The 25,526-nt window shown below is 46.7% G+C and overlaps 1 protein-coding gene across 1 annotated transcript; it reads left to right on the top strand.

Moving 5' to 3' along the window:
- Positions 1–277: 277 nt before the first annotated feature.
- On the top strand, positions 278–13,843 carry LOC147959567 (uncharacterized). The gene is made up of 3 exons (XM_087537589.1): positions 278–8,517; positions 8,876–8,967; positions 13,442–13,843. Exon 1 carries the CDS (start codon positions 6,297–6,299, stop codon positions 7,512–7,514), a length of 1,218 nt encoding a protein of 405 aa, XP_087393715.1. The 5' UTR covers positions 278–6,296; the 3' UTR covers positions 7,515–8,517; positions 8,876–8,967; positions 13,442–13,843.
- The last annotated feature ends 11,683 nt before the right edge of the window (positions 13,844–25,526 follow it).

Genomic DNA, 25,526 nt, shown 5'->3' with positions numbered 1-25,526 from the left:
CGGTTGGGAAAGGGCAGCGGGGGTCGAGGGGGGCGTCGGGGACGACGCGATGGAGAGGGGCAGGCCGGCGAGGGAGGTCCGGGCGGCGTCAGGTGAGGGCGAGGCGGCGGCGAGCAGTCTCCTCCTCGATCCCGATCCAATCGGGAAAGAGGGGGAGGAGATATTTTGCGGGAAGGGAGTGGGGGTGTCGGTGGGTACTGGGGGAGTGGGGGGGGGTGTTTATGGGTGCGGGGTGGGCCGCAGCTGGGCCGGCCTGTGGCCTGCTAGGCCGAAGCCCAGGGGGATGGGGGTCTTCGTTTTTTTATTTTCTCTTTTCTTTTACTTATTCTTTTCGGTTCTATTTTAGTTTACACATTATTTTTAGTTTATTAAAATATGACATTAGCTCCCAAAACAACGTTTCAACATAACCCACTGCCACAAAAGTTTAATACTTATAACAATTTAGTTTTAAAAATGTTTATTATTTTTAAATCATTTAAACAATTGTATTTGCTACTGTTTTATTCATTTTAGAGTATTTAAACATTTTATAAAAGTGTGGTTTCTCCACCATAATTACCTATGCATTATTTGGCTCACTCCGAACATTTTAGTTTTAAAGTTTGAAAACTTTTGTTGTTTGCCTGATTTTGAATTTTGAATTTGAATCAGTTTCGAACTAACGCGAGATTAACAACATTAATCATGGTCACTCATCATCGTTAACATGGGACTACTGTAGCGTAACTATCCGGGCATCACAGTCTCTAGGGAAGAAGGCTATTACTACAATCCAAAACGGATCGAAGGTAGTTAGCAAAAGTGTCCACTAAGAACTTGTGATTACTTTGCTCAATATATCCACTTGCGGAATCAAGGCATCCCAAGGGATAAGACTTCATTGGAGTGATCATGACCTCCAACTGGAGAAGATTCCAAGGAAATTCAAGACCTCCTCTTCCTTTAGATTTTGGGATGAACTATCATTTTGTTTTCCCTTTCCTTTGTTTTTTCTTGGATATAAGAGGTACCTCTTATATTGACTTGTGATATGAGTGGATATTGGTGGTGAACCTTAGATTTATGTTTGTTTCCTATTGTGTTCCTCTTATTTTTCCAGATGGAAATGACAGAGGCAACCAATAAAGGAACCAATAATAAGCGGCGGGGCCAACCAAAGGAGCAAGGCATTTTCGATCGAAACCATAAGCACCCGCAATCTTAGCATCCGTTCGACACGATTTATACACCCACCTAGTATCCTTGAAAAAAAGACACAAATCTAGATCGTCGACCCCCAACTCGACGAATACCTTGTGCGCTCCATCATTATAAATCCTTCGTGAAATGATTCCAGACAAGCATGATTAGAGTTGCTACTCACCACGCGATGGCCTGGATCTGAGTAAAATATGTGCCCCATGTCCATCTGGTAACATGAGGTTACGTCCCATCAGACTAATAAACTGCATCCCCCACATCGTTGTTAGCTACTTGATGAAAAATACCTCGACGACGAGACTATTTGGTATTGCCAGTTTTGATGATGTATCTTGATGGTGGGTCAGCAACACCTTGCAAATGCTGCACATGAGTCTACCCTCTAGGTCCTACGGGAAATTTGTACTAATATCGGCTTTAATCGTTGTTAGTGGACTGGAATGCGGGTATCTGGAGAAAGATTGCTTATTTCTATTCGTAGTGGGTGTTATGTGCCTATAAGGGGAGAGAGAAGAGTTGGACGGGTTGGTGGCATCATCTGTTTCTGTGTTGTGCCCTTCTTATTTTTTGATGCGGAGCATCTCAAGGTCATTCCTATGGACCTACCATCGTCTCATCAAGTGCCTAGCGGACCCATGACACGAGCACGTGCAAGAGCTCTCGAAATCGAGGTGACATCTCTCCTCTCACAAGTTCACTTCGATGCACATGAGACATGGCTACTACCTCAAATAGAGACATTATGTATACTCAGGTATCAAGGAGTTAGCCATGAAGAAGCTAAGGAGCAAGGAGAATCAGAAGCGGAAGATGGACGTGAAGAAGAAGAGCTGCGGAAGAAGCTACAGGCTCCGGACAACCGCCCCTGAAGGTCACACCAGCCAAAGGAAACCGGGCCAGCGCATGCTACATCGGCCGGACGTCCGACACCTCCTAGGCTTCGGATGACCGAGCACTCTTGGTGTTGTAATCATGATGCGGATGACATATACAAGTTTTAAGCAATTTTATGAAAATGTTCACATGAAGATGATATGGGGCATTTGGTCGCCACGGCAGAAAGAAAGGGGTGTCATGGCGGTGAAAACGAAATCGGTGCCACGGCAATGTTCCGATGATCCGACAACTAGTCGAGATGCCGGTGCAAGAAACAAATGTGAGATGTGCAGAATGTACAAGAGGTACGTGGAGTGATCCCGGATACTGGGTGTCCCATGAATCGGTGGCAAGGAAACGAGTGACAAAACGGACACGGTGCGGAGACGGCCAAACAGGAGCATCTCATACAACACATCAGAAGCATTTGTCCATGGGCGTCGTTCCGGTGGTTATACCTTCCAAGGGAGCATTCTCAGAGCGGTTCGAGTTCGTAGAGGAAGTAGATGCTCTCACGACGGTAGTGAAAGTAGCGGTAATATCGGTCCTCGGCGGTGATAGTGGTACTAGCGATCTTGGTCATGGTAGTCGTTCATGGGTCGTCGTGGTACTTGGGGTCTTCGGACTTGCCGGTCTCGATGAAACTAAGGGGTACTTGGTACAATCCGCGTAGTCGTGCACTTGTCGTCGAGGGACTTGACGGTCTTGACGTTAACAGCCACAAGCGAAGGTGCACGGAGGATGCGTCTTGCGTTCCTCGCGGTCGAGGAGGCGATCTGGAGGTGGTCTTGACCATGGCGTCCCTGCGGTAGCCGGAGAGCTCATGGCTCGCGGCAGCAACAAGGCATGGAATGGAGTGGTTGGGCACTGATGGTGGAGGAGTAGGGGCTTCACACGAATAGGTCTGCGGTGGAGGTCGTCATAGGGCGCGCAAGCACGCCGGGCAGGGCATCCTCGGGTCGAGGTGGTGCAGCATGGGTACATGAGACCGGGACTGTGTCCTGGGGTCTTCGCGACGCGGTCCACGCAGAAGCTGAGGAGGAGCGACGGGGATGTAGGCTAGGCAGGAGGCTGCGGAGAGATGGCCGAGGCAAGGTCGGGGACGGCCGGGACGGAGGGTAGCGTGTGGCGGACGGAGCAACTCTTGAAGTGACGCTCGGGCTGCAAGAGGCGGGCGCTCACTACTAGGAAAAGGCTTATACATAGAAGTTTACCAGTAGCGTGTGTTTTGGTGCCCACGCTACTGATAATTAGCAGTAGCGTGTGTTACAAACCGCGCTACTGGTACAACTTAGCAACAGCGTTGGTTTCTAGAGGGCACGCTACTAGTAAGTTAGGCACACCACACCTCCCGACCAAAAAATAGTAGCAGCGTTGGTACCCTAACAAGCGCTACTGTTAAGAAAATATCAGTAGCGCAGGGCCACTGAGAAGCGCTACTGCTACTTCTATGTGTAATCTTTTACTAGTAGCGTGTTTTCTGGGCAAGCGCTATAGCTAGTTTTATGTACCAATAGATATTTTGGCTGGCACACATAGCAGTAGCACGCTTTGGTGCCTAGTGCTACTGCTATGGTCGCCAGCCAAAATATTTGCCACCTCCCCCCTTCTTCTTCCTCCCCCTTTCTTTCTCCCCCTCCCTCTTGCACTTGCTTGTCCTTCAATGCTTCCCCCTCTTCTTTGCCCCTCCCCCCTCCATTAATGACCTCCCTCCTTTCTCTTCCTTGTTTTTGCCCCTCCTCCCCTTCTCTTCTTTGCCCCTCCACCACCCCCTCCATTAATGCCCTCCCTCCTTCCTCTTCCTTTCTTTTGCCCCTTCTCCCATTCTCTTCTTTGCCCCTCCACCACCCCCTCCATTAATGCCCTCCCTCCTCCCTCTCATAGCTCTATCTATAGCTACTAGCTAGTTATAAGAAGGTGCTCGATATTCCTCTCGACAAATAGGTGAGCAAAAAAAGAGTTGTGCAAGAATGGAAATATGTGTGTTTGCGATTAGGACCGAAACTATGTGCGATATGAATATACCAAATTGTGTGTGCCATGTGAGTGACATGAGTTGCCTATGTTTTGCCGAAATGTTGGTTCATTTCCGTTTCGGCGAATTTCGGGCAAACTCAATATGTCCTATGTTTAGGGAAGGTCATGCCGAATTTTTGTATGAATTTGATCCATGCATGCATATATACGTGGTTATAATATTTGCTCCGCGCGCAGGTGATCATGAAGGTCAATGGAAGGATGGTGGAAAGATACTGGCAATCCGCTGTGGATTACATGTATGAAAAAATACTGAGGGATGTTTTATGTCCGCGTCGAAAATGCAAAAGAAGAGTCAGGCTCGACCCCTTTCAGGGTGGTAAATTCAAGGCGCACCTGCTCATGCATGGTTTCATGCATGGCCATACTCGGTGGATAAGTGAAGATGATGATGATGATGATGATGATGATGATGAGGACGTCGACGGGGCAAGAAATAACGACATGGGGCCACCAGACGAAGAGATGACCGATTATGTGCCCGAAGAGGAAGATGGCCTCGGAAATGTCGATGGCGAAGAGGCAGTTCAAGGCGTAGAAGACGCGGACACGCCACCGTCTTCGTCGCTACTAAGTTCAGCCATGCGGGACCCGCATGTTCGAGACCTGCTTCGCAAGAAGACGACTAGCGACAGAGCTGCTTCTAGAGAGGAGGCAAAACTGGCGCAACTGGAGGTAGACTCGATGACTCCTTTGTATGATGGTTGCAATCCCAAGGTGACCCGCTTGAGTTTCACACTAGAACTTCTAAAGATGAAGGCAAAAAACAAATGGACAGATATAAGCCTGGATGAGCTTCTGAAGTACCTAAAGAAGGTTCTTCCCGCGGGAAGCCTGTGTCCTACTAGTGTCGAGGAGGCAAAGAAAATCGTGTGCCCTCTTGATCTGCCACATATTAGATCCTAAGGAAGCAAAGCTTATGCGCTGGCACGCGGAGAGGGTGAAGGCAGATGACGGAGATGAGCCAAAGCTGAGACACCTCGCAGATGCTAGCCAGTGGAGAGCATTAAATGCTGAATTTGAATTTTTCGCAAATGATCCAAGGAACATCGTGCTTGGCGCTAGTAGTGATGGCATGAATCCATTTGGCAACCAGAACACCAATCATAGCACATGGCCCGTGTTTGTATGGATGTACAACCTCCCCCCTGGTTGTGCATGAAGGAAAAATACATACACATGGCTATGCTTATTCAAGGGCCAAAACAACCGGGAAATGATATAAATCTGTATCTCGGGTTACTGAAAGAGGAGTTACAGACCTTATGGACACCCTCGGCCAAGACATGGGATGCAAGCAAAGGAGAGTATTTCTACATGAGAGCCGCGCTGATCACGACGGTGCAGGACTATCTCAGTTACGGCTATCTCTCCGGCCAGGTGTGCCATGGATATAACGGATGCACGAGGTGCATGGACGATACAACTTCTCTGCAGCTATCGAAAGATGGCGGGTCTTCGAAAATCGTGTACATGGGGCATCGAAGATGGGACCCATGGAGAAAGCATGGAGATCTATTCAATGGCAAGGCTGAGCATCGAGGTCCTCCACGTAAGCATAGCGGTGTAGAAATATATGAGTTATTGAAGAACTGGGAAGAGTGCCCCTTGCCGGGAAAGACGAAGAAAAAGGCGCCGGAGCCCCTGCTGAAGATATGGAAGACGAGATCTGTTTTCTGGGACTTGGAATACTGGCCCATACTCGACATGCCTCATAGCCTTGATCAAATGCATATCACAAAAAATATCCTTGAGAGTTTTCTTGGAACATTGATGAACATGCCAGAGAGGACCAAGGATGGGCCGAAGGCAAGAAAAGACTTGGAATTTTTGAAAATCAGGAAAGATCTCCAAATGCCTGGTAAAAGGTCGTCAGAGGAGACCGAGACTGAGACGGAGACAGAACATAGGGGGAAAAAAGTAAACAAGAAGGAAGAACAATATTGCCCCCCCTCTTGCTTCGCCTTAGATCCAAAGGAGGTCGATCAATTGTTCAAGTGCCTTGCCGGAATCAAAGTTAGTTCCGGATACTGTGGGAAGATAAGCAGACATCTGGACACTAAGAAAAAAAGGTTCAGTGGGATGAAGTCTCATGACTGTCATGTGATGATGACACAGTTACTCCCGGTTGCACTTAGAGGGATTATGGACACACATGTGCGTGGGACGCTTACTGGCCTATGCCACTTTTTAATGCTATCTCTCGAAAGTCGATCAGTGTGAAGCAACTCCATAGGCTACAGGAAGAGATCATTGTCATATTGAATGAGCTAGAGATGTACTTCCCGCCCGCATTCTTTGATGTCATGGTGCATCTATGTGTCCACATCGTGGACGACATCATCGACCTAGGGCCGACATTCCTGCATAGCATGATGCCGTTCGAGAGGATGAATGGGGTCATTAAAGGATTCGTTCGTAACATGCCCCGTCCAAATGGAAGCATAGCCCAGGGATATCTGACCAAAGAGTGCATCTCTTTCTGTGAGAGTTATCTGACCAAAGACCCTGTTGTTGGTTTGCCCGTCAACAAGCACTGTGGAAGGCTCGAAGGCGAAGGTCACACCAACGGTCATAGGGATGTGAATGTGTTACGCTCGGGCCGACAAAACGGCCTTGACAGGGCAAACTTAGTAGTGCTACAACACCTAGATGTGCTAGAAGATTTCGTGACACTGCACAAAGAGACCATCGCAAAGAAGTACCGTGACCGTGGGGTGCACAGGACGGACGCTGAAGTTATTAGAGAGCACAACTCCACTTTCGTGTGTTGGTTCAAAGAGCAAGTTCTGGCTAATCCCCCGGAAGAGGGTTGTCCGAATGGAACACTCATATACGCCTTAGCACATGGCCCCTCGACCAACCTCGCGACTTATCAAGCATACGATATCAACGGATACACGTTCTACACGGAGGAGAAAGATATAAATAGTGATGACCAAAACTCAGGGGTGATGATGGAAGCCATGACCGGGAATGTAATTGAAAGATATTACGGAAGGGTCGAAGAGATATGGGAGCTTAACTACTCTGGATTGCATGGCGCGACGATGTTCCGTGTCAGATGGGCTAAGAATGTACACAGAGAAAACCGACATTTCACTACCATGTGTATACCCGACTCCGATAGCGGTACCGTCAATGCCATCGCCAAAAATGAGCCATGGGTACACGCTAAACACGTGACACAATGTTTCTTCATAACTGATCCGATCAATCCCAGCCGTGTTGTCGTGAGGAGAAGCAAAAGGAGCATCGCCGGAATGGATGGAGTTGCCAACGAGGAAGACTATGACCAGTACGGTGATCCGATGAGGGAAGATGATGCTGATGACGACGAAACATATGTCAAAAGAAGAATGAGGACTACATTACCTACGAAAGATCGTAATCCCTAGAGAAGGAAAAGTCACGACCATGGGCTCAATTATTCGACAACGAACAAAATAGGGAAGAAGATCAGTCTGAAGCGTCGTCGTCGCCCAAGCTGACAAACTAATCCCCAAAGTGCAAAAGGAAGAAAAAGAAAAGTGCAAAAGAAAGATAAGAAAAAGAAAAGTGCAAATGAAAGTTAAAGTAAAAGAAAAAGAAATGAAGTTTTGCGAAATGAAATGAAAAGAAAAAGAAAAAGGAACTAATAAGTTATGGAAAATGAAATGCAATAAAAATAAAAAAATAAAAAAAATAGCAGTAGCGCGTTTTGGCCTGGGCAGCGCTATAGCTAAGAAAAAGAAAAAGAAAAAGAAAAAGAAAAAAAAGAAAAAAAAGAAAAAAAAGTTAGCAGTAGCGCGTTTTATCCCGGGCAGCGCTATAGCTAAGAAAAAGAAAAATAAAAATATAAAGACAAAAAGTTAGCAATAGCGTTGTTTTGCTAGACCAGCGCTATAGCTAACTTAGCTATAGCACGTTTTGCCCACACGCGCTATAGCTAAGTTACCTACAGCACCGGTCCGCTAGCTCCCCTCCTTCCTATCTCTCACTCGCGCCGCTTGTCGATCCCCTTTTCTCTGACGCCACCGCCGACGCCGCACCACCCACGCTGCCGCCGACGCCGCCCCGCCCACGCCACCCCGCCCGCGCTGCCGCCGACGCCACCCTGCCCACGTCGCCGCCGACGCCGCACCACCCACGCCGCCGCCGACGTCGGACTCGACCTCAGCACCGACCTTGACGCCGGCCACCGACCCCCTCCCGCTCCGGTATGGCCGCCGCCCCCTCTTCCTTCCTCTCCGACCCCTCAGCCCTGGCTCTCTCTCTGCCCCCCTCCCGCTCCGGTATGTCTCTGCAGATCAACAAGGCTCAGCGACCCCGGAGGCCGGCCACGGACCCCGACCCCTCAGGGCCTCCCTCCGTGAAGCAGTCGGCGACGCCCAGCAACGCCAGTGAGCACTTCGTGGACAGGTGCCTTTCCCTCCCCTCCCCCCTCGCCCCGTGCATACGAGCTTAATTTAATTGTTGTTAGTGTTAGTTAGTGTTAGTGTTAGCCCAGTGATGGTGCTTAGCTAGTGTTAGCCCAGTGATAGTGTTAGTGTTAGTTAGTTGTTAGTGATAGTTAGTGTTAGTGTTATCCCAGAGAATTAAAATGAACTTTGACAGAATATTGAAATGAAAATTAGCTTATGTTGCTTTGTTTTTAAATGAAAATGAAAATTATAGTTTTTGCAAATTAGCTCATGTTGTTGTCCATTTTGAAAATGAGGATTTGATATGGAAGTGTATGAAAATTTGCCCACTCTCTCTCTCTCTCTGGCCAAATTAGGTCTTTCTGCAGATCGAAGCTAGGCGCAGATCGACGAGGAGGAGAAGGACGCCCTCAACCCCGGCGACCCCGACCCCGATCCCAACCCCGAGGTGCGCCACCCCCTCTTTCCTCCCTCTTCATATGTCAGCACATAATGATGCAAGGGGGAGTGTTCATAATGTGGCTGTTAAAGTGTTCATAATGATGCAATGGGGAGTGGAGCTGTTAGATTGGTAGTTGATCTTTTTTGCATCGGTTGGGCAGCAATATTCATGATTGTGTATATGTCAGCAGCAATAAAGTCTGTGATGTTTGTTTCAGCTTCTTAGAGTGCTCATAATGTGGCTGTTAAAATGGTTGTTAGAGTGCTGAAATGCTTGCTGTTAAAAAAGTGACCTATGTTTTGTCGGAAATGTTGATTCATTTCCATTCCGGCAAATTTCAGGTGCTCTATATGTGCATTTTCTAGCAAAGGTCATGCCCAAATTTCCCATGAATTTCGGCATGACTTGTGCTAGAAAGTTGGACATATCGAGTGCTTGAGATTTGTCGCGACGGGAATGAAACAACATTTCTGGCAAAACTAAGGTCACTTTTTTTGTCATTATTGACTTTATTATACAAAGCTCGATAATTTGCGGTGAACCCTAGGAAACATGACCGACACCGATGAGGCCGGAGGTTCTCAGTCCCAATTAGGTCGAGCACACGCCTACCTCGACTTTCTGGCAGACCAGGAGAGACAACAAGCTGGGTGTCCGGACCGCCTTGTCATGACGGATGACGACGGCGGTGCCACCGGCACCGACACTGATGCCACCAACGATGCCGGCACTGAGACTGGCGCTGATGATGTTCCTAACTATAGCACGGAAGGTGGGACCTCCCAAGCCAGTGAGGAAAGAAGGAAAAGAGGACACAACGCCCAAATGAGCTTGGCACCGGAAGACTGGTGGTCACGACGGTGCACCCTAGCGAGTTCGAGCCAATAGAGCCGCGAGAAGTGGCAGCGTGTTACGTCAACCAACTAGCATGCATCCTATGGGATACCGCTAACATCAACACCACAAAAATACGGAAGAATGAACATTTGAAGAAGCTACTTCTAACTAGGTTGCACGCAAGATTCCTGTTCCCCGGTCGGAATGACGAAGTCGACCCATGGGATGATGATGGCATGAAAAAAATTTACAAAGCCCTAGGGAAGTTCAGCAATGCATTGAGCGCTTGGAAAACTAGGGTGAAAAGGGCGATTCAAGTAGACCATGAAACCTACGCCAAGATTGTTGCAGACAATCCAAAAATTACGATAGATGACTTTGAAAGGTTCAAGGAGACTTGCAATGAAGAAGCTGCCAAGGCCAGGTCGGAGAGAGGCAAGCAGCTGCAGGCAAAGAACATGGGGAACCACCGCCTTGGAAGTCGTGGTTACACAGGAAAGAGGCCCGTGTGGGCTAAGGAGGATGCAGAACGTGAACGTCATGGGATCCCAGACCCATTGGCTGAGTTCACCGACTAGCAGAAGCACGACTTCATCAGGGCCCGATTCTCGTGGGACCCTAAGAAAAAGTTTTTTTTCACCGACCGGCCGACTAGGAAATTCATGAGAATACTAATAATTATCCTTTTACCACCTTACATATTAGGTCCTGATCAACAAAGTCTACTACATTCTAGTCGCATTCGTAAATGATTCACGGTCCATTTTGCAGAGAGACCAACACAAGCTTGCGGTCGAGAGCGACTCGTCGACTCAGTCGACTTAGTCGTCGGCGAAGTACAAGTGAGACACTCCTTTCAACCGGGCCATGAACATAATGATGGGACACCCGCCTGGCCAGCGGCCGCAGTATGGACGTGTGCACGGCTCCGGGGGCGCCACATGGAAGTACCATTATAACGAGGACCCCGAGGCCAAAAGACAGAGATAGAAGTTCAGTCAAGTGACTATCGACGAGAAGGTGGCACGGGCGATGGAGAAAGCCAAAGCTGAGATAATCGCTGCCTGTACAGATGATATGGTGGCTGCCTTTACAAGCTTGATTCCAACAGTGGTCACATGGGTGCAACAAAATCCAAACGCGCCACCAAGTGATTTTCCCATGCCCAGCTTCACCGGGAGCAACTCAATGAACACCGCACCCATACCCACACCTAGTATGGCAACCGCACCCGCACCTCCTCCAGCACCTGCTCCTGCACCCAGCTCTCACAGCAGCCCTAGCTCTGTCTCTGGCTTGAATGTCAGGCCATCGACATTGGTTGAGCTCGACGCCCTCACGGTAAATACACGTCGCACCTTCATCAACTCAACTAAATAATTAATCTTCAGTTGTCGTTCTTTTTGGATCTCTGACGCCGCACGTATATGTCTTTGTAGGTCGACTCCACTCCGTGCACCCTCCTTTACAACATGAAGGGCGGGTTGGTGGATGTGGGGAAGGGTACTATAGTGAAGCCTAAGGATCGATTGTTTCACCGCCGGCAGATGCCTGATAACGCCTTAAGGGTCTCCGTGGCGAGTGTGAAAGCGGGCTACGAGGGTCTCCCTTGTCCGATACAAACCGATGGAGAGGATGACGAGACCCCTACGCAGCTTGGCCAATGCAAAAATTGGCCGATCCTATGGCCGAAAAATCTTCTTCGTATCGAGGTGGTCGGGAGCACACCAACGGGACCTCAGGAAGGTATGACCACAACCCCTCCTACACAAGTACAACCATCGTCTGTGCTGCTTGCTGATATCGAGAGACACGAGGAAGGAGGGCCAACCGTTCCGGCAAATGATGCCATCTGCCCCATGGAAGAGGATAGGGATCATGACATGGAGGAGGCCGATGACCCTGACCAGTATTTCAATACTGCCTTTGACAACGAAGTAACAATGAGTCAACCATATGAATATGAGATGCATGTACCAGAGTCCGAACGTCCTCGGGAGTGCAAGAAATCTTTGTTCATGCAATCCTCACAGGACACGCCTCCAGATGCTGGTTCCACCCAAGCTCAACTACTGAGCCAGAGTCGTCCAATGCTGAGCCTGACAACACTAGGGGTGGTGCTCAGGGAGGGTCTGACAGACCCACCAGCACCTCAGCCCACCAAGAAGAAGCAGAGGAAGAGATCGATGGCGAGAAAATCCAATAAAGCTGGCAATGTTGGTTGTAGCAGCCAGCTTCCTTCAACCAAGGTTGACAGTGTACCGATGAAACATGCGCCATTAATCCATGTCGCAGGAGAGCCAATGGTACCAGTGAATGCACTAGCTGCCATAACAGGGGATCTCAGGAGACTCCATGACCATGTGCTTTTGACAGAGAGAAGCCTCCTCACCTCGGATGATCCAGGATACCCACTTTATATGGTTCATGTGCCGAGCAGTTGGAAGATGTACATCCACACATGCCCCGCGGACCTCTTCTTCCTGAGGTTTGATTACATCTTCCAGATGTTTCAAATGAGGACACTCGATTTTACCTTCGTCCGCCTGTATGAGCTGCACAGGAGAGAGCAAGTCACCGGTCTTGCAGTCGTGGACCCATACTACATGCATGAGGGCTTCTTGTCAATCAACGACGCCAACCGTCAATATGCGAGTCAGTACATCAAAGAATTCTTGGTCAGCAATAAGGACAAAGAAACGATTCTCCTACCTTATCATCCCGGGTAAGTCATCCGCGGATAGAGCTATAACACATACATGCATTTCAATAGTTACTTTGCACGCATGGAGGCTAACTTGATCATGTATTTTGCGTAGCGGGGTGTGTCGTGCCGTTCTCATCGTTCTTTACCCGCGTTACTCCCGCGCTCTATATTTGTACCCATCGAAGAACATATAGAAGAAAGATTACACACACATAAAGAATATTCTGGACAGAGCTATGCTGGGCTTCGGCATGCGGGGTGGCTACATCCAATGCAAAAAAACAAATAAGGCCGGTCTTTGTTTCGGCCACAAGACTGACTTCTGTTGCATCCAGCAACCGGCAAGAAGTGCGAATGATTGATTCTACATCATCCATCTAATGATGGAGTACAGAAGGGATGTGCAATCACTTTGCATGAAATCTTCATCCGATACCCATATCCAGAGATGGGCCGAAGCCTTTGGAGCCGTGCCGGATAATCAACTTTGAAATGATTTCTACCGGATCCACCAGGAAATTGCGTCCATCATCATGAAAGATGTCCTCGAAGAGAATGGGATGTTCTATGGCGGCCCAATATCACGAGTTGACGTCCGAACCCGCATTGCCCTACAGCGTCAGGACATGACGCCTTTCACTAAGCTTGGTGACACCCTTCCGAATATGGACAGATGGGGAGAGTGCACTGCTTAAAAACAATGTGTCTTTTTAGTTACTTGTTACTTTCTGTATGACGAAACTTCGAATGTCTCAGTGTATGATGAAACTATTAGATGTATGGTGACGCGCTCTAGTTAATTACTTTCGGTACGATGAAATTTGTTAACTATGTTTACTATATATGTTGCTTCTACTTCATAAATATTTCGTTCAATTCGCTTCATGATATATATATATATATGTGTGTGTGTGTGTGTGTGTGCATCTCTGACAGGTATATAGATCAACGATGGCGAGGAAGTGGTATGCCGTGTATGTAGGGCATGTTCCGGGTGTGTACGATGAGTGGCCACTATGTCAGGCCCAAGTCTCTAGCTTCTCCGGCGGAAGCCAGAAAGGGTTTGATAGTAGAGCAGAAGCCGAAGCTAGTTACTTGAGATTCATAGCACAGCAGGGCATTCAGAATCAGCGCTGCTGCAAGAACTACTACATAATACCGCTTTTGATCATCGTGATCGCTCTTATCTTCTATGCGGTCATATCATAGTCTACATAGATGATGAAACATGAGTATGTGACCATGTAGTTGCATGTATTGAGAACTTGTAATGACTTGTAACACTATTTCGAGACATGTGTTCGACCATGATTGATGATGATGAGATACTTGAGACATGTCGAGACTTCTAATAACTTTGGCTCATCGATGACTCACTTGCTTTTCAATGAATATGCATGTTATTGTATAAACGATGGATCTGTTTAATTGTGTACAGAGCCAAAACGCAATTTTTTTTACAAAAGTTAGCAGTGGCGTGGGGGTAAACATTACCAGTAGCACTCAAGTAACATTACCGCTGGCTAGTGCCACGCGCTGTAGATAATTACCAGTAGCGCTGGTTGGAAGCGCGCTACAGCTAGCTTTATATACCAGTAATGCTGGGCCAAACAAGCACTACTACTAAAAAATAGATGTAGCGCCGTAGCAGTAGCGCACCTGCCTTCGCTACTAATAGCAAAAAAACCAGCGCTACTGGTAAGGGTTTTCCTAGTAGTGGCTGGTCGTGGCGTAGACGAAAACAGAGGGCGACGCGGGGCAGGGGGCGCCAGAGTTGGCCTCCAGTGGTGGTGCGGCATCCTGGCGAGGCAACGACACGGAGGAGGGCCGACGAGGGGCGCGACAAAGTTCAGCGGGCGTGCTCCGGCGGAGATGCTTGACGGGGGCGGACGCAAAGGATAGGGAGGAGTGGTCGTCGACCTGCTGGGCTCCGGTGGCGCGGGATGAGGGAGCGGGGCAGCGACCTGCAGGGTCGCCAGTGCGGGCGTCATGCGAAGAGAAGGGAGCAGCTGGCAGGTTCGAGAGAAGGGGATCGAGGCCACGCCTTCGTGGGTGGCGGCGCAAGGGAACAAGGGAGAGGACGAGGGTTCGGTCGGGCCTAGGGTTAGAATAGGAGGGGGTTGGCTGGGCCTTGGGAGGCCGGCCTAGTAGAGAGGGGGGGCTGCGCCTAGGCGCAGACGGGCCTGCCTGAGATCTTGGCTGGGCTCTCTCTCTCTCTCTCTCTTAAGCCTTAACAAAAAAACCTTTTTAGAAAACAGAAAATCGCAAAGAAAGAAAGGAGAGAAAAGAAAGGGTTAGAGGAAGGATTTGGGCACGTGGATTATTTCGCCGGAGTCGCAAAAATGTGTATGATTCCAGAAAAATGGAGTGGCAAGATTGCAAGAATTGAATTCAAATTCGTTTGAATTTAATTCAAAGGATTTGAACAAATAGTTGGATTTAGAAGTGTCTAAAAATGTTGAGAATTTTGGTGGAGCTCTGGAAAGTGAAGAAATAATTTACATGAAAAGTTTGGGGATCAAACTTGAAGCGGAAAAAAGACATGTGATTACTTGCAAGTGTGTTTATGGGTGATTCCGAAAAAATAATGGGATATTTATTATAGCTCCCTAAATATTGGGAGGATATGTTTTAAAGAGAAGTCCCCATGTTAATTCCCTCGGTTTAAATGGATCGAAGATCCATACGATTTGATTGTTGAGAAAAAGATGGCATGATGACATGACGCAATGCAAAAGATGCAAAGATGAAAGCAACGAACCAAACAAATCACATGACGAAACCCGGAAACAGGAAAGGCATCTGGAGCGTCGGTCTTGGGGCGTCACATTTCCCCCCTTGTCTCCACCTTTTCCTTCCACAAAATCCCCCGGATTTGACCATTTTCACCTCATCCACCACCTCCACGAGTTGTTCATGCCATGACCGAAAATTGCCCAGGCATCGGATGTCCAACAGACTCCGGACGTCCGATGACCGGACGACCGTAAAAGCCCGGACGTCCGTAAAACCCTGACGAAACTAACCCCCCCCCCCCGAAAATTGCAGCCACCGCCCCACTTCCGCATACACACTCCCACCACCTCTACACCATCACCACTTCTGCATAGCACCACCATTGCTTATCCATTTCGCACCCCGACACGTTTTTTTGGCGACATTGTGCTTTGAGAAGTTGAGTTGCGGTTCCGTGTCCTATTGTGTTCGGCTATTTAGATACGGTTCGACATCAACATCACCGCCGCTCATCTTCGCCACGGACGCGTCATCAACAACGACCACCTCGACTACATCTTGGTATTAGTGCCACCCATTTGATCACCGTCATCCGTTCTCGCTTACGAACGAGGAATCAAAGAACGGTAACATCATCTTGGTATTGGATACATCATTCTTGCCATTTCATTGATAGCCATCATAGCCTTACTCCTTTGCGTCGCTTACCCATCAAGACTAGCCTTTGAGTATTGCCGGCACCGTGACTTGTTCACATTAGTGATCGTACTTCCCATAGCATACATACATCATTGGTGCATATCTTGTTATCATCTCTTGTGTCACAAGGTTGTCATCGCATACACAATTGCTATCTTGGTTCGTGAAGCCTTGCATGAGAAAAGAACTCTAAAAACAAAGAGCCAAACAAGCTTTTAAGAAAAAGGGAAAGATAAGCAAAGAGCTTTTAAGCAAGAACCATAGCATCATACAACATTAAGATTGTCATACTAGATCATCTTGGATCATATCATCGAAACACCATACATAGAGCATACTTGGGATAGAAGTCGTTGCATTTTTGCTTAGTAGGTTGTGCACAAGTCTTTGTATCCGCCTATTGTGCAATCGTGCTAGCGTCTCTCTAGTGTTAGGCAACAAGAGCATTTTTGTGGATTCCACATTTTGGCTCATCCTTGGTTGCACAACCTCACTTATCTCTTTGCGTGTGTGTTTCCGTGTACCTTACATTGCTTGGTCTACTTGTTGCATCGCAAATTTGGGAATATTTTCCAACATTATTGAAGCTCACTAACAATTGCATCAAATTTTTTTCCACCATCCTAACCAAGCTCCACCATAAGCTTTTACCGACAAGAATTGGTACCAATTGTGCTATTTCCTTGTTCCACGTTGGAGTGATCATTGATCCACCTCCAACTTCGATCAAGGTACATTTGGTATACGTTCTTCTCTTTCTCCCCCTCACATATTTCTCTTGGAATGATGGATAGGCCAAGTACTTCTACCAACCCACTCTTCATCGGGCAAGACGACAACCTAAACTCCTACGTCACCAAGAGCCACTTCTTTGGTGCACAACGTGCTTTGCATCAAGAGCAACAAGCAATGAGTGAACACATCGACAACCTCGCCACCGACTTGCGACTCTCCGAGCACTGTACAAGAGACTATGTTGACCACAAGCTCGACAATCACAAGCAAGAGAACGAAGCAAGAATGGACGAGATTCGTGCTTTGTTGCTCAACCACTCTTCTTCCACTTCGCCCTCATCAAGACGGAGCCGCTCAAGTCGACACTCGGACTTCACCCTCTCCGGCTCAAGTACATCGACATCGAACACTCTTCGACGTGTCGCACACAATGATCGTCAAGCAAGCCTCAATCCTCTACGCGACACAGAATCTCAAGAGCACTAACACCGTCAAAACCAAGCCACATTTGCGCAAGCACGAGAATGGCAACGACAACGCCAACACGAAGAGGAAGAGCGAGCACATGTACACCAAGATGCACAGGATGCCGAGGCACAACACCAAGAACAACAACTTCGTGAAGCTCAAGCACTTGAGGCGCAACGTGCCCTTCGAGATTCAAGTCACTCCATCGCCACACGCAATCGCCATCGGCGTGAACAAGAAGAAGCACTTCACGAAGAAGTTCAATAGAGGATTTACCAATCACGTGCGCAACGTCAAGTTCCTCAAGTTCGTCCTCGAGCTCGACAAGCCCCTCCACAAGCTCCACAAGAACCTCAAGTTCACCAAGAGCATGAAGACAATGGAAATCCTCCACGACAAGAAAAACACGAAATCGACAACCGTCCTCGCCAAGTGTAGGATCGAAAGTATGTCTAGAGGGGGGTGATTAGACTACTTGACCAAATAAAAACTTAACCTTTTCCCAATTTTAGTTCTTGACAGATTTTAGCTATTGTAGGACAAGTCAAGCAATCATCACACAATTCAAGCAAGCATGCAAAGAGTATATTGGCAGCGGAAAGTAAAGCATGCAACTTGCAAGAATGTAAAGGGAAGGGTTTGGAGAATTCAAACGCAATTGGAGACACGGATGTTTTTCCCGTGGTTCGGATAGGTGGTGCTATCCTACATCCACGTTGATGGAGACTTCAACCCACGAAGGGTAACGGTTGCACGAGTCCATGGAGGGCTCCACCCACAAAGGGTAACGGTTGCGCGAGTCCACGAAGGGCTCCACCCACGAAGGGTCCACGAAGAAGCAACCACCCACAAAGGGTCCACGAAGAAGCAACCTTGTCTATCCCACCATGGCCATCGCCCACAAAGGACTTGCCTCACTAGCGGTAGATCTTCACGAAGTAGGCGATCTCCTTGCCCTTACAAACTCCTTGGTTCAACTCCACAATCTTGTCGGAGGCTCCCAAGTGACACCTAGCCAATCTAGGAGACACCACTCTCCAAGAAGTAACAAATGGTGTGTAGGTAATGAACTCCTTGCTCTTGTGCTTCAAATGATAGTCTCCCCAACACTCAACTCTCTCTCATAGGATTTGGATTTTGTGGAAAGAAGATTTGAGTGGAAAGCAACTTGGGAAGGCTAGAGATCAAGATTCATATGGTAGGAATGGAATGTCTTGATCTCAACACATGAGTAGGTGGTTCTCTTCTCAGAACATATGAGTTGGAATTGTGTATGTGTTCTGATGGCTCTCTCCACGAATGAAGAGGAGGTGGAGGGGTATATATAGCCTCCACACAAAATCCAACCGTTACACACAGTTTTCCAATCTCGGTGGGACCGAATCAACAAACTCGGTCGGACCGAAAAGGTAAACCTAGTGACCGTTAGAGATTTTCGGTGGGACTGACATGCAACTCGGTAGGACCGATATGGTTAGGGTTTGGGCATAACATAATCTTGGTGAGACCGATTACACAAACTCGGTAAGACCGAGTTTGGTAATAAGCTAACCAGAGAGTTGGTCAGGCAAACTCGGTGGGACCGATTTGCTCTTTCGGTGAGACCGAGAAGTTACAAAAGGGAAACAAAGAGTTTACATTGCAATCTCGGTGGGACCGATTCGCTCTTTCGGTGAGACCGAAAAGTTATTAAAGGGAAACAGAGAGTTTGCAATCCCATCTCGGTGAGACCGAGATCCCTATCGGTAGAACCGAATTGCTAGGGTTTGGCAGTGGCTTATGACAAGTGAAACTCGGTGGCGCTGGATAGAAAGAATCGGTAGGACCGAGTTTGGCTTAGGGTTTAGGTCATATGTGGATATGGGAAAGTAGTTGAGGGTTTTGGAGCATATCACTAAGCACATGAAGCAAAAGGCTCATTAAGCAACACCTCATCCCTCCTTGATAGTATTGGCTTTTCCTAAAAACTCAATGTGATCTTGGATCACTAAAATATAAAATGAAGAGTCTTGAGCTTTTGAGCTTGAGCCAATCCTTTGTCCTTAGCATTTTGAGGGTTCCACTTGCACATCCATGCCATGCCAATCATTGAGCTTTCCTGAAATAGTCATCTTGGAATAGCATTAGATCAATGAGCTATATGTTGTTATGAATTACCAAAACCACCTAGGGATAGTTGCACTTTCAATCTCCCCCTTTTTGGTAATTGATGACAACATATAGATCAAAGCTTCGACAAATGATAATAAGCATGAAATATATCGTCGCTTTGAGAAGTATGTGACAAGTAAGAGCTCCCCCTAATTTTGTGCATATTTAAAATTTGCTTTGGACTGCAAATGCACAAGGAGTTAGAGTCATGGGTTACTCTTCCATGTCACATACATCTTGGTGGAGCGCTTAAAATGATAAGAATGAAATACATGCACTCATCACCAAGAATAGTGAATGATCACATAAGATAGATAAGATGATAATATTAAGCAAACATTAAGTGTAGCTTATGATCAAACACATGATCATCAATGTCTCACGAGCAATGACATAGTATCTCACACAAAAGCAAACAAAGTTCGAAAAAAACACCAAATAAAACAAGAGAGAATAAAAGCAACACTAAAAGCAACACTCTCTCTCGAAGCCTATGATCTATACATTTTCTCCCCCTTTGGCAACAAGTTACCAAAAAGTTCCTAGAAAATGCATAGTGCTAAGTCGACACTCAGGCTTGATCTTCAGGTGGTGGTGGATTCCGGTGCACTCCAAGGACGAAGCCTTCTGTAGACGTGGTCGGAGTCGAGGCTGAAGTGGATGCTGGAGCTGGTGGAACTGAGGCTGTAGCTGGTGCAGACGTGGTGGCTCTGGGGTCAGCAACTGGCACTGCAGACGACCTCGGACCTCGTGGCACTTTGGCAAAGGCATCAGTTGTAGTCTTGCCTCTCCTCTCCTGCATGTCATCATCTGAGGAACTTGAGGGACTAGTGCCCTCACTCATCTGCACTTGCTGCTCTGACAAGTTCTGGCTATCACTTTTGGTCTGACATGATGCAAACTCTGACTGCTGACCCTGTGAATAGGTTATAGATGAGATAGAGTGGATAAGCATCACAAAATGCAGAGATTTTTGCAAAACAATAATTCAAAAACTTAGTTTTAGTTTCCCACTGAAAGCATCTCGGATCTACCGATTTCTAAACTCGGTGATATCGAAGCAGTTTTGGCACCTAAACTAGTGAACTCGGTCAGACCGAGTCACAGTTCGGTGGCACCGAGACTGCTAGGGTTTCACAGAGTTCCAAAATCGGTCACACCGATAAGTAATTCTCGGTCAGACCGAGTCTCACTTGTGCAATGGCATAAGCCAAATCGGTGGGACCGAGTTTTTCAACTCGGTGGGTCCGAGATGGTTTCGGCGGAAACCTAACCCTAAAATTTTCGAATTAAACCTAATCTACGAGTTCATTGACTGGATAGAAGTTTAACAAACGTGGCAAGAATCATGATGATCACAATGTGCTATGAATCGGATTGAGGAATAGCACAAAGATCAAGTCCATACCCTAGTTCGGCGGAGACTCGCTACGGCGGCAACGGCGGGGTTGAATTTCCATTGACGGCGACGGAGACCAGCGACTGGAGGCGGCTGGCGGCGAGGAAATGATCCGGAGACCAAGTTGGCAGAGCAGGCTATCGCGCGGGCGAAGGGGTTCGGAGAAATTTCCAAATTTTTGCCCGTGACTATATATAGCCCGACCCTGTCGGTGTGACCGAGTGGAACAACTCGGTGGCACCGAGATGCAAAACTGTATACAGTTGTTGCAACTCGGTGTGACCGAATGGTTCAAATCGGTTGCATCGAGATCGAAAACCTAGATCGACTTAATGATCTCGGTAGGACCGAAAGTAGGATATCGGTCAGACCGAGAATCATAAAGAGGTTTTGGAAGTTTAAGTCTATGACGAATCGGGGACTCCGAGTGCTCCTCACACAGAGTGGTTCGAATCTAACTTGATCAAATTTTGTGATGTAGCATGAATAGAGTTTGAGACGAGAAAAGCATAGATAGCTAGAGGAGGTTCTTAGGCATTCTTGTCCATCCACTTGGCAAAAGGAAATAAAATCAAACAATCAAAACAACAAGTGGATGTCCTCGAATGAGTAAAATATGCAACCAACATGCTCACACAATAAGATGGCAAATGAAATATGTGACAAGGCATGCACAATCAATTCTATCATCTATCAAGCAATTTGCGATGACAAGGTCATCTATATATGAGTATATTGACTTAGGAGTCAAGTGAGAACACTTGATCATAGGTCATACTCATCGTTTAAGCTCAAGTGGGGTTACCACTTTTACATAAAGCATTGTTGTGTTCACATCTTTAGAGTTGCTTTAGCTCAAGTCTTAGAGTAAAGCTCCCCCTAGATGTGATATCCCCCCTTAGAGGGATGAACTAACCTCGGGTTTTGTCGATGATGACTTCATGTAGATGTTGAAGATGTGGATGCTCAATGTTGATGTAGATCACTTGGAGCTATCCATTTGAGTGAATTGCACTTTCAATACCTACATGGGTTAGTCCCACAAGGAACAAACAAGGATATCCATAGACATAGAGTGATGCACACGCAAGATGATGTCCATGAAAACTTTTAGGTTACCTTGTCCCTTGTCTTAACAACAAGAGGGTTTGTGACTCCTTGAACTAGTGCAAGATGTGGAAGTTGATTGCACTTGTTCTTGCCAAAATGATAAGAGTGAAGTATGTTGGCGGAGTCACCCTCAAGAACTCTCTAGTTCTTATTCTTTTGGATCCACACCATCTTGATGGGAATCCTTGGAGTTGTAGTCGTACTTGATGAAGTGGAACTTGAAGTAGTCTTGGGAATCCACTTGACTAAGGTCTTAGGAGCTTCTTCAAATGCATCAATTTCCTCTTGAAGCTTGTCCTTGCGTTTTTGCTTGTAGTCTTGTGGTGGAAGATCATCTTGAGCTTGTGTCCCCTTGAAAGAAGTATCATACTTCTATTGTTGAGGAACAAACTTTGTCTTGGGGTATTGATCTTCTTCCCACTCAACTCCATTGGCATTGAACTTTCGTTCAAAACCAACACCTTGATTCTTCCGGTGCATTCCTTGCTTGCGCACAATTTCCTCGAATTTCTTACTCCCGGCAAGGCTTTTGTACACTCCTTTCTCTATAATTCCCTTCAATAAGCTATTTTCTTGCTCAAGTGTAACTTGGCTAAGAGAATCATTAGTGGAATCAAGAGAACTACTAGAAGCAACAATATTGGATTTAGCATGATCATTGTTACTGCTAGAGGAAGAATCTTTCTTGTTCTTATTACTAGACTTGACTTGAGGCATGTAAGTGGATAAGAGTAAATGCTTGGCAATGTAAGAAGAACTTTTCTTGCGAAGATCATCATTGATTGCTTTTAAGAACTCATGCTCTTGCTCAAGATTGAGCTTTTCAAAGCGTAATTTCTCATGAGCTCTTAAAAGTTCTCGATGATCTTCGAAGATAGTTTCATGAGCTAACTTTAGAGTGTTTAGTTCTTTAGTTAGAGCCTCAATCTTCTCCTTATCATTGTCATTTGTTTTATCTTGATTAGCATGATTAATTGACGTTTCATCATAGTATTCATCACTAGAGTTGTCAACAAGCAAATCATCACCTAACAAGTCATCTTCATCACTATTGAAATCAACATACTCGGGGTGTGTTACCTTAGGACCTTTGGCCATGAAGCATCTTCCAATTCCTTCATTTGGTGAGTCAAATATGTCGTAGGAGTTGGTTGACACAAGTGCTAGACCGGCAACACCTTCATCTTGAGTATCTTTGGAGTCGGAGTGATAACTTCTCTCGGAGTGGCTGTCGGAGTCGGAGCCGGATACCCATTCACCAACATAAGCTTGATGTCTTCGTTTTGTGTATCTCCTTGATGATTTTTCCTTCCTTTCCGAATCCTTGCTTCTCCGTGAGTATCTTCGTTCATAACGATCATCTCTACTCCTTCTCTCTCTTGGTGGTGATTCTTTGCTTCTTCTTTTTGGAGAATCTTCTCTTCTCTTGTAGGGAGCCATACACTCATTGGAATAGTGTCCGGGTCTTCCACAACTGTAGCAGTTTCGCTCTCGACTAGAAGATCTTTTGTCATTATAGGACCTTGACTTGAAGCTTCTATCTTTGCTTCTACTCTTGTAGAACTTGTTGAAGTTCTTCACCATTAAGCTCAATTCTTCATTGAAGTTTTGTTTCTCACTTGATGATGTAGGGGCTTCACATGAGGCTTTGTAGGCACCACTTGATTTGTTGTGAAGTTCCTCTTTATCCTTAAGTGACATCTCATGAGCAACAATTCTTCCAATCACCTCCGTTGGCTTGAGATCTTTGTAATTGGGCATCATTTGGATCAATGTGCACACGGTATCATATTTTCCATCCAAGGCTCTTAGAATCTTCTTGATGATGAATCTATCGGTCATCTCTTCACTTCCTAAGCCGGCAATCTCATTTGTGATGAGAGCAAGCCTAGAGTACATTTCAGCGACACCTTCACCATCCTTCATTTTGAACTTGTCAAGTTGACTTTGAAGCACATCCAACTTGGATTCCTTGACGGAGTCGGTACCTTCGTGCATATCAATCAAAGTGTCCCAAATTTCCTTTGCATTCTCAAGACGGCTGATTTTGTTGAATTCTTTGGGGCACAATCCGTTGAAGAGAATATCACAAGCTTGAGCATTGTATTGCAACATCTTCAACTCATCCGCGGTAGCTTCACGGTTTGGTTCTTTCTCATCAAAGCAGTCACCTTGCAAACCAACACACACAATAGCCCAAACGGCTGGGTTATGTCCAAGAATATGCATTTTCATTTTATGCTTCCAACTAGCAAAATTAGTACCATCAAAGTAAGGACCTCTACGGTGATAATTTCCCTCGCTAGACGCCATACTCTCCTAGGTTGTGAAACCAAGGCTATGACCACCAAAAGCTATGGAGATCAAAGAAAATGGAGACCAAAGCTCTGATACCACTTGTAGGATCGAAAATATGTCTAGAGGGGGGGTGATTAGACTACTTGACCAAATAAAAACTTAACCTTTTCCCAATTTTAGTTCTTGGCAGATTTTAGCTATTGTAGGACAAGTCAAGCAATCATCACACAATTCAAGCAAGCATGCAAAGAGTATATTGGCAGCGGAAAGTAAAGCATGCAACTTGCAAGAATGTAAAGGGAAGGGTTTGGAGAATTCAAACGCAATTGGAGACACGGATGTTTTTCCCGTGGTTCGGATAGGTGGTGCTATCCTACATCCACGTTGATGGAGACTTCAACCCACGAAGGGTAACGGTTGCGCGAGTCCACGGAGGGCTCCACCCACAAAGGGTAACGGTTGCGCGAGTCCACGAAGGGCTCCACCCACGAAGGGTCCACGAAGAAGCAACCACCCACAAAGGGTCCACGAAGAAGCAACCTTGTCTATCCCACCATGGCCATCGCCCACAAAGGACTTGCCTCACTAGCGGTAGATCTTCACGAAGTAGGCGATCTCCTTGCCCTTACAAACTCCTTGGTTCAACTCCACAATCTTGTCGGAGGCTCCCAAGTGACACCTAGCCAATCTAGGAGACACCACTCTCCAAGAAGTAACAAATGGTGTGTAGGTAATGAACTCCTTGCTCTTGTGCTTCAAATGATAGTGTCCCCAACACTCAACTCTCTCTCATAGGATTTGGATTTTGTGGAAAGAAGATTTGAGTGGAAAGCAACTTGGGAAGGCTAGAGATCAAGATTCATATGGTAGGAATGGAATTTCTTGATCTCAACACATGAGTAGGTGGTTCTCTCTCAGAACATATGAGTTGGAATTGTGTATGTGTTCTGATGGCTCTCTCCATGAATGAAGAGGAGGTGGAGGGGTATGTATAGCCTCCACACAAAATCCAACCGTTACACACAGTTTTCCAATCTCGATGGGACCGAATCAACAAACTCGGTCGGACCGAAAAGGTAAACCTAGTGACCGTTAGAGATTTTCGGTGGGACTGACATGCAACTCGGTAGGACCGATATGGTTAGGGTTTGGGCATAACGTAATCTCGGTGAGACCGATTACACAAATTCGGTGAGACCGATTTTGGTAATTAGCTAACCAGAGAGTTGGTCAGGCAAACTCGGTGGGACCGATTTGCTCTTTCGGTGAGACCGGAAAGTTACAAAAAGGAAACACTGAATTTACATTGCAATCTCGGTGGGACCGATTCGCTCTTTCGGTGAGACCGAAAAGTTACGAAAGGGAAACAGAGAGTTTGCAATCCCATCTCGATGAGACCGAGATCCCTATCGGTAGAACCAATTT

Source organism: Triticum urartu, chromosome 7A (assembly GCF_056163025.1).
Source record: "Triticum urartu cultivar PI428250 chromosome 7A, HENAU_Tu73, whole genome shotgun sequence".
NCBI lineage: Eukaryota > Viridiplantae > Streptophyta > Magnoliopsida > Poales > Poaceae > Triticum > Triticum urartu.
This window is presented reverse-complemented; position numbering and strand designations above follow the sequence as displayed.